Source organism: Taurulus bubalis (genome assembly GCF_910589615.1).
Source record: "Taurulus bubalis genome assembly, chromosome: 5".
NCBI lineage: Eukaryota > Metazoa > Chordata > Actinopteri > Perciformes > Cottidae > Taurulus > Taurulus bubalis.
This window is the reverse complement of record NC_136593.1, coordinates 16609187-16625205: the sequence shown is the minus strand read 5'-3', so window position 1 is coordinate 16625205 and position 16019 is coordinate 16609187. Positions and strand designations below refer to the sequence as shown.

The following is a 16019-nucleotide window of genomic DNA, read 5'->3' as shown; positions in this document are numbered from 1 at the left end:
TTGTGACATATGACCACATACCAGATAATAAGGCTTCTGTTTGACCTTTTCCACACTTTTTATTAGTATAAATATTGGAGGAGTATAAATATCATTCATTAAACATTTTAATTATTTAGTGCGAGACAACATAGGGGGTCATAGAAATAAATGGACAACAGGAGGAAATGAATAGCACAGTCTTAAGTAGCCAATCCATTAATCTTTGCTTTTCTCTGCTTTTTAATAGCGTCTCAACAGCTGCTGAATGAAAGACCGTTATGAGGCTGAGGACAGCTCTTACAGTTTCAAATCCCAAGCATGCTCATTTCTATCCTGGATATTTCTTTTTCTTACCTTTAGAAATTATTTTAGAGACACTCAAAAATAGTTATTATAGGTACACTGCTGTCTTTCATTTTTGCAATGTATTTCCTACTAAGCAGCATGTTTCTGTATCAACCTCCACTCAGAGCTTCCCCTAAATTCTCCTGGGTGACTCAGCTTTGTTGCTTGTGTGTGTGTGTGTGTGTGTGTGTGTGTGTGTGTGTGTGTGTGTGTGTGTGTTGTCAGCGTGTTTATGTGTTATTCTAAGAGGACTGGAGTTGGTGTGGGTTTGAATACGCTCCCCCATTTGGCTGTGGGGAGCAGTTTTCCCCCTGTTTTTGAAAGGTTGGAGAGCGAAGGGGAAATGATAGGGGGGCAATTCACAGAACAAGATGTTCTTTGATATCCTCCAGACATGTTGCATCGCTGCTCGTGGCCTTGGAATGCTGACCTGGATATTTAGGTGCAACAAGTGTATGCAAAGCCTGCATGAGTGTGTGTATTTGGGTTTTTAGTGTATCCGTTTTCTAACCCCTCCAACAAGTAGCTACTTTCCAGGACCTAATTAGGGCTAGTGAGGCCACTATCGACTGAATCCAGCAGACCTTGGTTGCTAATGAGAACCAGTAATAGAATAGAATCACCGACACAAAAGCAGCTGTTTTTTCAAAAGTCTTTTAATCAATTCACTTTTTTCTTTGTCTCTTTTCAGCTCCAAAGACCTGCAGCCCAAAGCAGTTTGTGTGTAAAGACGGGGTGACTTGCATCTCTAAGGGCTGGCGCTGTGATCGGGAGAAGGATTGTCCAGATGGCTCTGATGAGGAGCCTGATGTTTGTAAGTCTTATGAAGACAGTATTGTGTACAATATATATTACATTACATTTTATTTCATTTCGCTGACGCTTTTATCCAAAGCGACTTACAATAAGTGCATTCAACCATAAGTACAAACTCTGAACAACAAGAACAACAACCAAGAAAGTACAATTTCTATAAGAAAGCTAAACTACAAAGTGCTATAAGTAAGTTAAGTGCTACGAAAGTGCTACTTTCTTTATTCAAGGTATAGTCGGAAAAGATGTTTTTTTAGTTTGAGGCGGAAGAAGAAGAGACTTTCTGCTGTCCTGTCAATGGGGCAATGGGCAATAGTCAGGTCGTGGGTGGGAGAGCCTTTTCCTGAAGGGAAAAGTAGTTCAGTCTTGTCAGGGTTGATTTTCAGGTGGTGTGTGGACATCCACTGCTGGCTACCTGTGTTTCCGATTGGGGATATATATATGTTGTATTGACACTTTAGGTTATCTTCTTGGGCGTATGATCCTGCTGCATATGACTTTCACAGCGTAGTGAACTTTGGCTGACATTTAAATTATTCAAAGAAGATAATTTCAGCCGAGAGAGGAAATGCTTTTCAGCTTACTGTATGCATATATGTATTATATATATATATATATATATATATATATATATATATATATATATATATATATATATATATGTATTATATAATCTAAGCACCCCAAGTCAGGTTGGTTTTGGACCCTACTTTTTCATGTGGTAAATATTTTTGCTCATTCAAGTCTTTGAATTGTGTGTATATGAAATTAAAGCTCTCACTGCTTATCTTCTCTGGTATAAATAAAATAAAATAAAATGTTAGCCGAACCTTTCATTTCATTCATCTGAAAAAACAAACAAAAAAAACTTTTAGTTGGTTCTTGGAACATCTTCAACATATTTGTGAATATGTTATTTTGGCAGTGTGGGAATTATGTAGATTCATTTGACTTGAATACTATTCAACAGAGCCCCAGAAATAGATCAAAAAGCTGCTGTTCTGGCTTTTAAAAGACATTTTTTAGGTATGCTGGTATTTCACTGTAGCATTTGATCCATCCACACACGTTCTAAATGCAGTCTTCAGACTAAGCTTGTTGCCCTATTAGATTTATTTGGCTAACCACAGCCAGGCTGGAGAAAACAATGGGGTGTTTTATCAGCGAGTGACAGAGGTCCTTCTGCCTTTAAACAGTTTGTCAGGCCAAATTATGGGATTAACAAAGTTTATCTTTTATCAAAGATGTGATTTCCTTTTGCATTCAGAGCCACAGAGGATGCAGTCATGAGACAAACTGAAAGTAGTACTAAAAAATAAATAAAATAAGCTGTCATTTCAAAGTCTTCATTAGAGTGGAGATGCTTTGAGGCTGAATCCCTGCAGGGGATGAAAGCAGCAGTGTCTTTTTGGTCAGTCTCTCCGACTGAAACGCCTGTAGTTTTCAGAGGGCTTAGGTTGGTAGGGGGGACAGTACTGTGTGTGTGTGTGTTTGGGTGGCTGGAAGAGAGTGAGTGCTGTAGCTGCAGTCTAGACGCAGAGACTGTATGAGTGAGGTCTGGAAGTCATTAGAGACTCGCCCAAGGCAATGGAGAAACCTGCTGTTTTTTCACAACATGCTCTCTCCCCGTTCTCATCTGTGGGCCAGCCTCCTTCCATGTCCCTATCTGGGACAGAAACAACAGTGACTCCGTATTCTGTCTCCTCCTCCCTCTAGCTTTTGCCAAACTCCCTCAGAAACAACAGTCAGAGGAGCTTTGCTGTGAAGGGACCTGACTTTTCAGTGTCACGGTGGAAAACGCAAGAATGAGTCAGAGAGACAAAATAAATGCCAATCCATATCTTCGCTTTGTTTTTTTAATTGAAGTGTTTTGTTGAGGTTAAAATCAGTGAGACCGATGCTATTAAAGAACGTGGCAAGTAAAAGTGCATTAAAAACACTTTTATCTGCTTCAGTAAAAGCTGAAGGTTAAATAGTCTGTCTTCATTGTAATTGTGGCTTTCTGTTTATTTGATTGAACTTAAAGGATAAGCCTGTTGATATTCTGTGTAGTTTCATTTTTACAAGAAGCCTCTTGAAAAGACCAAAAACAATCAATAAATTGATCTTATTAACACGTTTTGCCTACGTAAGCCAAAGACCTCTGTTGCTTTGACATTGGCGCTGTACTTTATTTGATTCAGTCCCACATAGACTGCAGTTGAACAAGAACAAACACACTATTATAACGAGATGTTGAACAGGAACAAACCCACTAGTTACTCTTGTTTCCAATTTTTCTTTTTTTTAAATAAACATGTACCTCTTCATCATTCAATTTAGACCTTTGTAACATGTCTACCCTCTCTTGTCCACGTTTCCTGAGGATCTCTACTGTTTATTATAAATTTAAACAAAATGCTATTTGGACATTAGCATGCTGAATTTGGTGTTGAAGCTGTGGAGCACTGAATGAATATCAACCCACTTAAAAATGGCTAGTTGATTAGCATTTTTGTAACTCATCAAATGTATACAGTAAACATACAAATAAAAGATGATCTACTTTTCTGAGCTAGTGAAGTTGTCAAGGATTGAAAATTTAAATGGATTTAAAGACCATATTGTCATATTTGTTTTATGAGCATATATCCCAAACTGTATGTACACCACCCATACACTGAGTAGCAGCGGCCGTTGTATTGTTGTGATAAATGTGCTCTTTGTGACGGTGCTTTTGCAGATGCTTCTGGTTGAAAAGATGCATGAGAGAGGTTTATTTATTCACTCATGTGGATGGGGCTTTGTTAGTGTGTTGGCTATTGCCAGTGAAGTCAGTCACTGTCCAGTGCAGCTGCTTTGCCCTGCTGTGTAACCCCCACAATGCTGTTCTTTGTACCCTGGGGTGCTGGGTCAGACTGACATAGAGGGATAGTGAAAGAGTAAAAATGGTTGTCATGGCATATGACTTTTTACATAGCACTTTGATCTGCATTTCTGATCAATAAACAATTGAAACACAGGAGATAGATGTGAAGATTATTTGGCTGAAGAGCCCTCAGGTAGGGTGGAGGCTCTGAAGGAGCCATCTCCTCAGGCTGTGGAGACTTTACTGGGGTCCTGAAATATTCCCATGTGTAGTGAGTGTGCTCTGGAAACACAGGAAGTGTGTAACGCTCAAATGATGTCCCCTGCCCACGGCCTATAATAAGGGCAGTTTTACAGACAGTTCCCACCTAGGCTGCAATTAGCTCTTTGGGAAATGAGACACTTTTGTAACAGCCATGTTCAGAGTGGAATACACAATCATTCGTGATGTAATGTGTGTCTCACTGACTCCTATCAAAAGAAAATACAATTTTATAAGTTCAGAAGTTTGGGCCACAGCTGTTGTTATGAGATCAAACAGGGATTTATTGTTTGCTGTATATTTGTTCAGTGGTGTCATTTACCAAACTCTGACTCTGACTCCAAGCCAGTGTTTATACTGTTCCGACATGCAAGAAGATGCAATCTGTTTGATCCTGCTACTGTCTCCCTAAAGCAGCCACCACCCAGTCCAAATAGCATTGAACATGACAAGGAAAACAACCTTTGCTCAACATGAAAGAGTTGTTGTAGAAGTGTTGCCTTGCAGCACCGTGTCCCTAAAAGAACCTAATGCAGGTGTGACAGCAGTCTGCTCTCTTCCACACACACACACACACACACACACACACACACACACACACACACACACACACACACACACACACACACACACACACCATTTCTCTCCTACAATAAGGTGAACAGTATACTTTTCTAAAAAAGTTAACAGATGCTTCACACACTAGCGATAAATCACACACTAACAGAAGAGCGTACACCACTCTTAAATCAGCGCCTACTTGTGTCATGTGCTAATGTATCTGCAATACCGTGCAATGTCATACATTTTTGTAGTGAATGTTTTTTGCACTAAATATGATACCATCCCAGTAGGTTATGTGTTGTGGTGTTATGTGAGCTGATGCAGGGGTATGCTGTAGATTATTTATTATTTCACGTGGAATTTGGGCAGAATGATTAAATGCTGTAAACGGACAGCTTATCACATTGATATGACGACCTTGTTATCAAACAAATGGAGACTTACACATCCAGCAAGCACAGAGCAACATCAACGTGGTGTTGTGTTTGTGACCAACTGTAACACTAAAATGTACTCTCTTTTTAGATCTGTGTAGGTCTCCATCAACTCCTGATGGAAATATGTGGCTCAGTTGCTGAATGCTCCACTATTAACTAGTTAGTTTGCTAGTTAATTGTGTTTTTTGCTTGGTAGGTAGTGTACAGTTGATTTATGAAAGGTGTGTGTGTGTGTGTGTGTGTGTGTGTGTGTGTGTGTGTGTGTGTGTGTGTGTGTGTGTGTGTGTGTGTGCGTGTGTGTTTTGCAACTGGAAACTCCTGATGAGAGAAGTTAGACTGAAACGAAACGATGAGGTCTCAAACACCTGAAAGATGTTCACAAGTTAAAATGAACACTTTCGACATTGCACATTTTTCGTTTAACTTTAGTTTATTATTGATGTTTCCCATCCCAATTTCAAGTTTAAAAACCTATGACTTCATTTGACAAGGATGTGTGCAACAGTAACAGTAGAGGCATATAGAGAAACTGCTTTTATATATATATATATATATATATATATATATATATATATATATATATATATATATATATATATATATATATGCATGTTTTATTTAAGGGTGCGGTGAGGCGGATGTGATCCACAGGCCACCAGTTTGCCATTTTTAGATGAGGACTTGAGGCTGGGGCATTAGAGAGGGCAAAGCTGGCCCCTTGAAGCAGGACAAGAGAGCCGGCCTGTGTTCAGCCAAGAAAAGCGTGTCAGGGGTTTAAATTTTAAAAAGACCATTATGTAATCTCAGCAGGGCTCTCTCAGAAGGGGGTTGGGCGGGACAGAGGAACCCTAGCGGGAGCAGGGGTAGGGGGGGACAGGGACAAGTACAGAGATAGCAGGGTTTGTGATGTGGTAGAAGGAGGGACATAAACAATAACAATATGATGATTGAAGCCCCCCACCCTGCAACTTGAAGCTATAGACTCACAGATGCTGAACACCTGGCTCTGCCTTGTGGCTGCTCTGTCTGTATGGCAAACTACCGTGTAACTTATAAGTAGCGGTAATAAATGACTACATCCCGTACGCAAGATTGCATTATTGAATACACAACATGTCACCTGCCGTGGATGTTTAACTTCTGTCTCCTCTGTTTTTTGCTTGAACAGGGACGATTACTCTCATCCTCATTTCCGACCCCCTTGGGCCTTTCCTGTCATTTGCATAGCTGTTTTTCTACGCGATAATTAGTCGTCTGTCCTACGTAACAAATGAAAACGACTGTCTGGAGAGGGGCTTGGCACTTCTGATAAATAAAGCTGGTCTTGCTATCTCGGTAAGAACTTTAAGCCAAAGCAGACTAAATGCCTTTCAGATATTTAGTCATTCTGGGGCAGCAGCATGGCCCCCTCTCGGCTCTTTACAAGAAAAACTTGCACAATACTAATAGTTTTAATTTAATCTTCGGCCCACTGTGAGGAAATAAGAGGCGAATTAATCAAATAATGAGTCTAAGAACCTTATTCAGTATGCAATAGATCTATTTTTCTTCTTTTATCTGTGTGTGTCTGTGTGAGACAACGGGAGAAAGAGAGAGAGAGAAAAAGAGTTTGTCTGTGTGTGTTATTTTAACTTTTATCTGACCTTTTATGCACAAGCTTAAGGAAATAGGTCTGCATGGGATGGATGGCATAACTTCTTGAAATTTCACCATTGATTTCCTTTGTGTGTATTTACTTTCTAGTTCATAACCAATACCTATATATGCTCAATCTATTTATTTGGTTGTGGTATCTGGTTGCGTTGTCCTGAATGAATATTGTAATGTACTTTGCTGATAAAATGGTTTGCTTAGTGGCAGTAGTGCTGCTTTGTTTGGAGAAGGCTCAGTTTGTTGTGCTTTCGAGAGCTGGATTTAGACTTTCCTGCTTTGCTTGTCGCCCTGCCAGCCACCCCAGAAGCCCCCACAGAAAGGAATGAAAATGTGGTGTTGATATCTTAGAAGCAAAGTGGTAAGCGGAGAGAACCAGAGACCGTCCAGTGCAGAGAGAGCACAGTCTGCCACCAGGGTGAAAGCCAGAGATGTTTATAATAAAGAGCATTCATGCTGTCAGCTTGTATAAAAACATTGTTAAACTGTGGTGTGATCACCTGGACAAAGGAAATTCATGGAGCTGTAAATAAACCCACTGTAGTAGTTGTGAGGCAGGTTAATGTGTTGTTTTCCACCTGCAGAGTGAAGTGTTCATAGGCTAGCTGTCAGAAATAAACAGTGTTATTACGAAAAAAACAAATGTTGCCCTGGGTGCTCTGCGGCTAGCTGTTGCTGTGCCTGCTCTTTTGCTGCCTGTGATCTTTTTGACCAGATTGTGTTGAGTAGCAAAATCAAAGTAACACACTTCCACGGTAGCCACTATGTGCTCTAGCCTAAATTAAGCTCTGCTGTTGCTGCATCTTGTTTGTTTTTCTTCTCTGTCCTGTGTCCTAGTTGTTTAGAGTTCGTTTATTTGCCAGGACAGATGAAGGATCGAGGTCAAGGGGCGCCTTGAGGCTGCTTGGTCAAGATTCGGGTGCTCCGTCCAAAAAATTGTCATGTGGGCCAAGAGCTTCACAGGGAGGGCCAGCTGGATTGTGGGGACATCAGTGGTCAGAGAAACCCAGTATTAGTATGTCATTAAGAGGTCCTGGCAGTAAACTGGTGCAACACTATTTATTCATGAGGTATATTTATGGATCAACATGTTAAATTATTCAGTTATATGGGGATGGTAGATATTTTTAATTATCTTGCTTGTTAGTAGGAGTGCAGTTTTGCCATTGTCATGTCTATGCTGAAATAGTAGCCTCGTTGCTGAGTTGGCTTCCTTCTGGCTCACATAGAGTCCCTTTCATGTTTTAGCACTGGCAATATCTTGTTATTTCCTTGTTTGTTATTGGTTGACTAAGCATTGTGTTGACTTGCATATGGAGTGGAAGCATGAATTAGTGAATGGAAAATCCCCACAGCCTGACAAGCTTTGGGCACAGGGAAAGCCTGATCCAGACCCAGATCCTGACTCCTTCTCAGTCAGCCGGGCCTCCTTTCTACCACTGGAGGTGAAATACAGATCAAGAGACCATTTCCAAGATGAATAATTCTTACTTATGAAAGACAAAACTCAAGAGTCATGAAAGTATGAACGGTCCTAGGCTAGCAAGGAAAATGTGTCTTCAAATATTAATCCTGAAACAGCACATAATTAGAAAGTGCCAGCTCCCTCTTCATCACTGTGTCCCCGTGGCCCATGCCATGTTGCCGGCTCTCCCTCCAGGTGGCCGTGCCACAGTTCAGATCAGGCTTAGCATGTGGTGCTTACAGCACCGCGGCTCAGCCTGCTTTGTAGGGGGCTCACAGCCGATTTGTGTGATCCAAACAATGGCCTTAGTTCTCTTGCACCCTCTCACTCTTTCGACACTCCCTCTGCCCTCACTCCCTAGCACTGGAAAAGTGCATGTGATCTACCTCTATGTATAGCAGCTTAAACACTCCGCTCATGCAAGGTGTCTGAAATCCATTATGCTGTCTTGTTTTGATAGATGCTTAGAGAAGAAAGGCTTTGTTTGGCGCTCGAATGGTGATTTGGTGGCCTGCAGAAAAGTATCCATCAGGTGTTCATAGTGAATAGGTTGATATCGATGGTTGAAGCTGTTTGCTTCTGTTTGTAGACAGATCTATGGAGAAAGTGAATTCTGTCCTGGTAGCGGCTTACGTCTCTATGATGTCTGTAGCAGAGAAGTGAAGCCTTGGAATAATCTCAAGTTCTCCATAGGAAAAGAATAGTTACATCTCCGCCCTTGGTTTTCACCCACTGGCTCTGACACAAGGATAGCCTATATGGGTCGATGATGGGAACACCAGGATAATTTTCCTTTTCCTTGGCCGCTCTAATTGAGCTACAGAATAGTTGAAGCCTGTGTAGATCTGTCACTGAACCATTCAACAAGCTGTGTAGAGAAACAGAGCAAATAGAAACTTCTCAAAGAGAAAACGGTTTGGGCCTGCTAACCTGGCTCACTCACAGTAGAGGAATGTTGAATAAAAGACCCTGTTTAATTAAAATTAGCAATGCCTTTTCCACGGCAGCTCTGCCGACCGCTGCCAGCTCGCTTAAGAATGAAGCCTTGTGGGGCTCTGTCCACTTCCTGTAGGTTAGGTGTTCCACTCGGTCTTCTATGTCTACTCGCTTCCTTTCTCTTTCTCTCTCTTTGTGTCCCACTCTGGTCGTTTTCCACACACTGCCCTCTCTCTTAAACACAGAGAGAGTGAAGAGGAAAAGGGAAGGCCAACAGTTTGACTTTGCACATGGGCTGAGAAAGATGAGCCCTTTAGATTCATGCATCAAGAAAACGAAAAGGAAGGAAGAAGTTCATGCATTTTGCTTTCATTTGAGCAACTTTCTAGTACAAAAAAAGAAAGCGATGAACTACAAGCGTAGTTCATCAACATAAAGACTGGAAAACAGCTAACCTTTCAAAGTTAAAAAATATGCCTACTTACTCCTCTGTAGCAGACCAATTAATAGGTAATCATGTTGTGTATTGGTTGTTTAAACCATCAGCCATTGACACCATTAGCTAAGCTCAGGGACTTCCTCTTGTCTTTCTCTCACTTGCTCTCTGTCACAGAGAAAGAGTTCAAGCATGTTAGTCCCTTTGAAAACAGAAATTGTTGTTTGTACATTTCTGTTTGTTTATGACATAAACACACACAATACAATGTGTTCTGGTTGAGCTTTAGAAGCGGTAAGCAGATTATTGAACCAGCGTAGCTGCGTGCTTTCTTTGCACTTAATGTGTCAAAATACAATCACTGTCTCCGGCAGGTATACAGCTAATCAGTCAACTCACAGTCCGTAGACTTGGACAGTGGTGACAGCAGTTTTGACATACAGAACTGAGTTGTTGGCAACACATAAACTAGTTGGACTTAAGGACAGAAATTGTGCTGAGTCATTAGTCTTTTTGTGAATGAAAGGCAGGGAACCTCAGCACCAAAAAAAGAGCCACTAAATGGCATTAAGTTGAAAAGCCCTTGCTGCTTGTGCAGTGATTTTAGTAGTTAATTGACTTCTCTATCGAGTTAAAGCTGCATATATTTAGTCTTAGAGGGAGCAGTTTTGGACAAACTCATAATTTGACTCAAGATGAATGTGTTTTCTTTTCCAGGGATTCCAAAGTCTTCTCTTAGAAAATACTACTACTATAATACCAGGCCGACACGCCACTACACTGGCGTTCGTTTTGTTGATGTTTTTCCTCTGAGATGGTAGTGTGGATGGTGTGAAGGTAGTTATTTAGCCAGTTCCAACTAGGATAATGGTGTTTTTAGTCCCTGCTAGTTTTCTCTAGTGGGCATATTTTGCTGCCACAATGGTTCTTTGAATTTCTGCCTTGTGGTTCTGCTAAATTGGCAAGAGAAAAATATGAATATCAATCCATGATAGAGGAGAAAGATAATGCTGAGCTATTGGGAAACAAGGTAAAGGAACAAAACAGCTAGCATTAGGAAACGGGGGAACAGATGCAAAAAAAAAAAAAACATGCTTGTTTTCTTGAACAAGTAATTCAAAATCTGTTTGTCTGGTACATGCAAATTCCTGTGATTTTCTCTGAAGCTAGTTTCCAAAACGTGCTTGCAGACATGGTACAAACCGAAATTACACAATCTATAGCGTTTCCCAACATGCACATAGTGATAGTCTTATTTTTTTTCACACGCAGTTCTGATTAATTACCGCAAAGTGCACATTCTCTGTTGAGTCAGACGGATCCTGACGTGTCATTATGAATTTAGTTAGGAAGTGAAGGTTCATACAATTACTTTCCTCACTTTGTATTCCATCTATTGTTTAGGAACGTCTTTAAGACCATGATCATTTTGATTACCACATGGAGAAATGTACCGTGTTGTTGTCCCGTGCTTGTCTGATGATATTCATGTTTTTTTTCAGTTCATATGCCACTAAGTTGGTCTATTTATTTCCAATAAGGGTGAGCATGCGGGCTATTTGGGTGATCTGTTTTTAGGTTATTCATAGCCAGATGTTTTGGGGATGAGGCCCACCACATTGGTGCTATCCACAAATATGAGGTAAACTGATTTGCTCTCACAGGGAGAGATGCTATTGAAACATTTCTGTGTTTCTTCAGTCTGACAAATATGTTGTCAGACACGCATAGTCAGAAAATCTGTCTTCCACCGGCTGGAGGAAAGGGCAGTGTTTTACAAAGATTGATTTGAAAGTATTTCTGCGTTACTGATCAGTTTATAGTCGAGACAAAATAGATGAAAGAGACAAAGGGCGATGGCAAGAATCCCAAGGTAAGATCAATCTTATGAAGTACATGGTGCTGTACTGTACGTGCCCACATGGCTCCAAACAAACCCACTTGTAACCGGGTGTGTGGAGTTGCAGAGCTGGAGCAGTGTTCACAGATAAGGTGCTGCAGTGTAATTTTCCATTTTTCAGTTTTGGCACAAAATCAAACAACAATCCGCTGAGAAATCCAATCCGAAAGAACCATTTTAGTGACTTCAGTTGACAGAGGCTCACACAGACCTCTCCAAAGACAAACCAGGACAAGTTGAGTTTTGAGTTACTTTGATGTACTGCATAATTTGAATCTAGCATACATCCAATATACATCAAACTAAAGTTAATAGTGCACATGAAAACTTTTTGGGTTAGATTAACAGTTGGTTTGAACCCACTAATGAGGTTGTCCACGATGTTTTTCACAACATTACTGATGCTGTTTCAGTTGATTTAATATGTGTAGCCAGAATCATACATATGTTGGATTATCTAGTCTCTAATTTGATTGATGCATGACATACAATTATGCCCAGGTCAAAAGGCCTGTGTAAAAATTTTAGATCATTAAATTATCAATAGTGGGAAACATTGCCAGAATCAGGGTTAAAGTTGTTTAAACCATCAGCCGTTGACACCATTAGCTAAGCTCAGGGACTTCCTCTTTGTAAAAAAGCACGTTTTTGTTCACATTTATTCATATATACAAAGACTTATTATTATTTTCAGTCAACCATAATTATGTGTGCCATCCACAGGTCCTCACAGCACCATATCACGGTGCCCTCCCAATGAGTACCAGTGTGGAGGAACGGATCTCTGCATACACATGGGCAAACTGTGCAACGGGGCTCCAGATTGTACTGACGGCTGGGATGAGGGACCACACTGCCGAGGTATCACTGCCACACACACACACACACACACACACACACACACACACACACACACACACACATACACACACACACACACACACACACACACACACACACACACACACACACACACACACACACACACACACACACACACACATACGGGATATGCAATATGAATGTAAAAGAGTGTTCTGGTAAATAATACAATTCTTGCCATAGTGCATCCTGTCTGTGTAAAAGAAAGGGGTAATATGCAGTCTGTCTGGATTTCTGTGGTTCTAGTTGTTGCTTTCTTACTGTTCAGTTCTCACCCCTGAAATCCTTACACATAACTCACAATAGCTGATTGATTTACCACACCAACGGGAAAATATTGTGGTTATTTTTGTTCTGTGTGCTTTGTAGACACAACCAACTGTAAGTTCGACTCCCTGTTGACATTGTTTAAAACAAAATGTATAGCATATATTGCTTCCCCACAACTCTTGACTGTGCTAACCGTGCTTGCAGAGCTAACTGTGCTTACATAGCTAACCGCGCTTGCAGCGCTAACAGAGCTAACAGAGATAAGAGAGTTTACAGAGCTAATAGAGCTAACAGAGTTAACAGTGCTGATAGAGTTTACAGAGCTAATAGAGCTAACAGAGTTAACAGTGCTGATAGAGTTTATAGAGCTAATAGAGCTAACATAGTGAACAGTGCTGATAGAGTTTACAGAGCTAACAGAGTTAAGAGAGCTTACAGAGCTAACAGAGTTAACAGTGCTGATAGAGCTTAAAGAGCTAACAGAGATAACAGAGTTAACAGAGTTAAGTGCTATGCAGAGCGGTTGCCAGTGAGGGTACGCTCACATGCACTAAAAGCCAGGCACAGCGGGCCCAGCTATGTCCACAAAGCAAGGAGAAGCTTGGATTATAACACACAGAGTGAGAGTGACTATATTGTCATTACCCCACTATATCTTTACATAGCAAATAGCTGTTTGCTGCTGAAAGCACTGAATAATGTATATTTCATTAATTATTTCAACAAAGTAAATTAAGGAAGTCATTATTTTGAAACCTGAAACTGGGAAGCAATTTATGATGACCCTAAAGAATATACTGCCCTTTACAAGAATTTGCTGATCAAGTTGCAGTCACTGAGTAAAAACAGAACTTGATTGTGCAGAAGACCTACAAATTCTCACGGGATAGATGGGTTATTACAGGAAAAGGTGGAGATTTAAAAGGAACTGAGGCTTTCCTCTATGTGGGAGTCATCTCTGTGAAATGGTTAGCAAAGGAACACCACTGTGTCAAATACTGTCCATCATGCTGCGATCGTGTCCTAATACTAGTCACATAAATGTTTAAATAGCCAGCAGGCATCATTACTGCAGCTTCACTACTAACCCTGAAGTATATATTAATGATGGATTTCCCAAACTGCCTTTTCCAACCTGTACAAATTCCAACAGCTAAGAATCTTCCTGAAAGTAAAATGTTGAATAATATTTTCATCATGTTGATTGGCAAAGTGTGCACAATTAAATACCTAATCTTCCTTTCCTTAGTCAATCTTTTCTTTTACTGGGAAGGTGTAGTCTCCCCACTACACCTTCAGTTAAACAATGAGTTAGAATGAAATATGTATTAACTATCATAGAGAGAGGCTTGGGAAAGGACATCAAACCTTAACCTTTATGCTTTCAGTGGGAGTGAACTTCTGTGTATACGTGTATATGTGTGTGTGTGTGTGTGTGTGTGTGTGTGTGTGTGTGTGTGTGTGTGTGTGTGTGTGTGTGTGTGTGTGTGTGTGTGTGTGTGTGTGTTTTGTATTCACCACAAATATCTGTCCACAGGTGAGGGCTCACCAGCTTTCTGGGGACACACATGGGGTCCATGTTTATTTCATGGTTTTGGTTTCAGGGTTAAGGTTAGAATTAGGTTAAACAGTTTGGGGGTTTTGTGTATATATCTGTCTGCAACATAATTATCTCTTGTTGACATCTTTTGTTTTCTAAGGGGTCGTCTGATTGGTAGGAGTGGTATGCACCAAAACAGAGCAATTTTCTGTACTTTTATTTGCTCAAAATAAATAGTTTGTGGTGTGCGTTACTGTTGGTTGTTTACATTGTTGTCCATGTTGGTTTTCTAAACACATCTCGGTTGTTCATTGCTCAGACTTGTTTTGGAAAATTCCGGGCATGTCTGTAATTTGAACTGTGGTTGTCCCAGCAAGCCTCTGGAGTGCAGCAGGAAGACTTGTATAATGTTCTATAATATTCAATGCACTGTATGGATGTGTATTTTCATATGATGCAGATCACTTAAAAGTCTGGGATACTAGCTGAAAATGAACAGAGAAAAATCTGCTGATTTGTGTGGTTTAGCTTTTTCTAGCTCAGCAGTTATAGCTGTTTGGAGCTTTTCATGTTCAAGTTTAACTTTTGACTATTGATTGAGGAAACTCATTTAGTGCAGAAATACGACATGCACAATAAAGTACTGCACCCAAACGGTGGGCTTTTGTTTCTTTAATCTTGAAAGTGTGGTAAGATTCTTGATGCCTCTTCTCTCTCCCCGGAGGTGCTGTGTAAGTGTGAATTGTCTGCGAGTGTTTTCTGGGCAAAGTGAATCACTTGTGACTGATAGATCTCATTCTGGTTTGACATGACTGTGTCTGTTTGACTATGACTCACCGCATCTTGATTTATATCTCACAGGATGAGCAGTGCACTGTTGAAAACCCTGCTGAGATTCCATTATGTGTCGGTCAGCTGACTGGAAGGTGTGATTGTAGCGGGTTGTGTTTGTGCCCTTGGTTGTTTGATGTGTGTGTAGCCTTGGATATTGTCTGGGTCAGCGGGGAGCTATTGATTGTTGGTGCTGGGCTGAGGTATTAGTTGATTTCTGTTGTTGCTTTCCATTTACAGACTTTGTATCAAATATGTGTTTTACCTAAAGGAACAATCCACCTTAACAGGTTGTCATATTTCAAGGATTGAACACATAAAATTGAAAACCACATTTACTAACTTATATTTTAATTCACTGGCATTAAGCAATCAAACAACTCATTCAATGATGGAAACATGATTATTAGTTATACAATATATAATAGGTATTATTACAGTACAAAATATATATAACACAACTATTTATGCAACACCTATCAAAACAGAGATAAAAAGTGTTACAGAATAAAATGAATGCAAGTAAATAAAATCCAAAACATAAGATAATATACAATACAAAATAATTTAAACAATTACAGCAAACAACATCACTTACAACAAAGAAAAGAGATTAAAGTATAATTTTAGAATCTAATTTAAAGAGGAAACTGAGTTTGTCTGAGCATCTCAGTTGAAGGCCCGTCACCTTTTTTAACTTAACACCTCACCTGTATTACCTTGAATTCTTTAAAACAATTTAGTTTTCTTTGCATGCCTCCACAGCAAAAAAAGCTTAAAAAAATCAGAGCAAAGTCTCTGAGCTGAAGTAAATGAGGGGCGCAACGTTTAACAACATTACAACTATAAAAAACGAAAC

At 40.1% G+C, this 16019-nt stretch overlaps 1 protein-coding gene across 2 annotated transcripts in view; it reads left to right on the top strand.

Moving 5' to 3' along the window:
- The window catches only part of LOC306736427 (low-density lipoprotein receptor-related protein 1-like), a gene marked incomplete at its 5' end in the record, with an annotated part of 84918 nt that overhangs the window by 12951 nt on the left and 55948 nt on the right, over positions 1-16019 (top strand). For both annotated transcript variants that reach the window (XM_079218061.1, XM_079218062.1), the window contains 2 exons: positions 1019-1141; positions 12361-12498. In XM_079218061.1, the coding sequence (XP_079074187.1) occupies positions 1019-1141; positions 12361-12498 (261 nt within the window). The remainder of the gene's footprint in view (positions 1-1018; positions 1142-12360; positions 12499-16019) is intronic.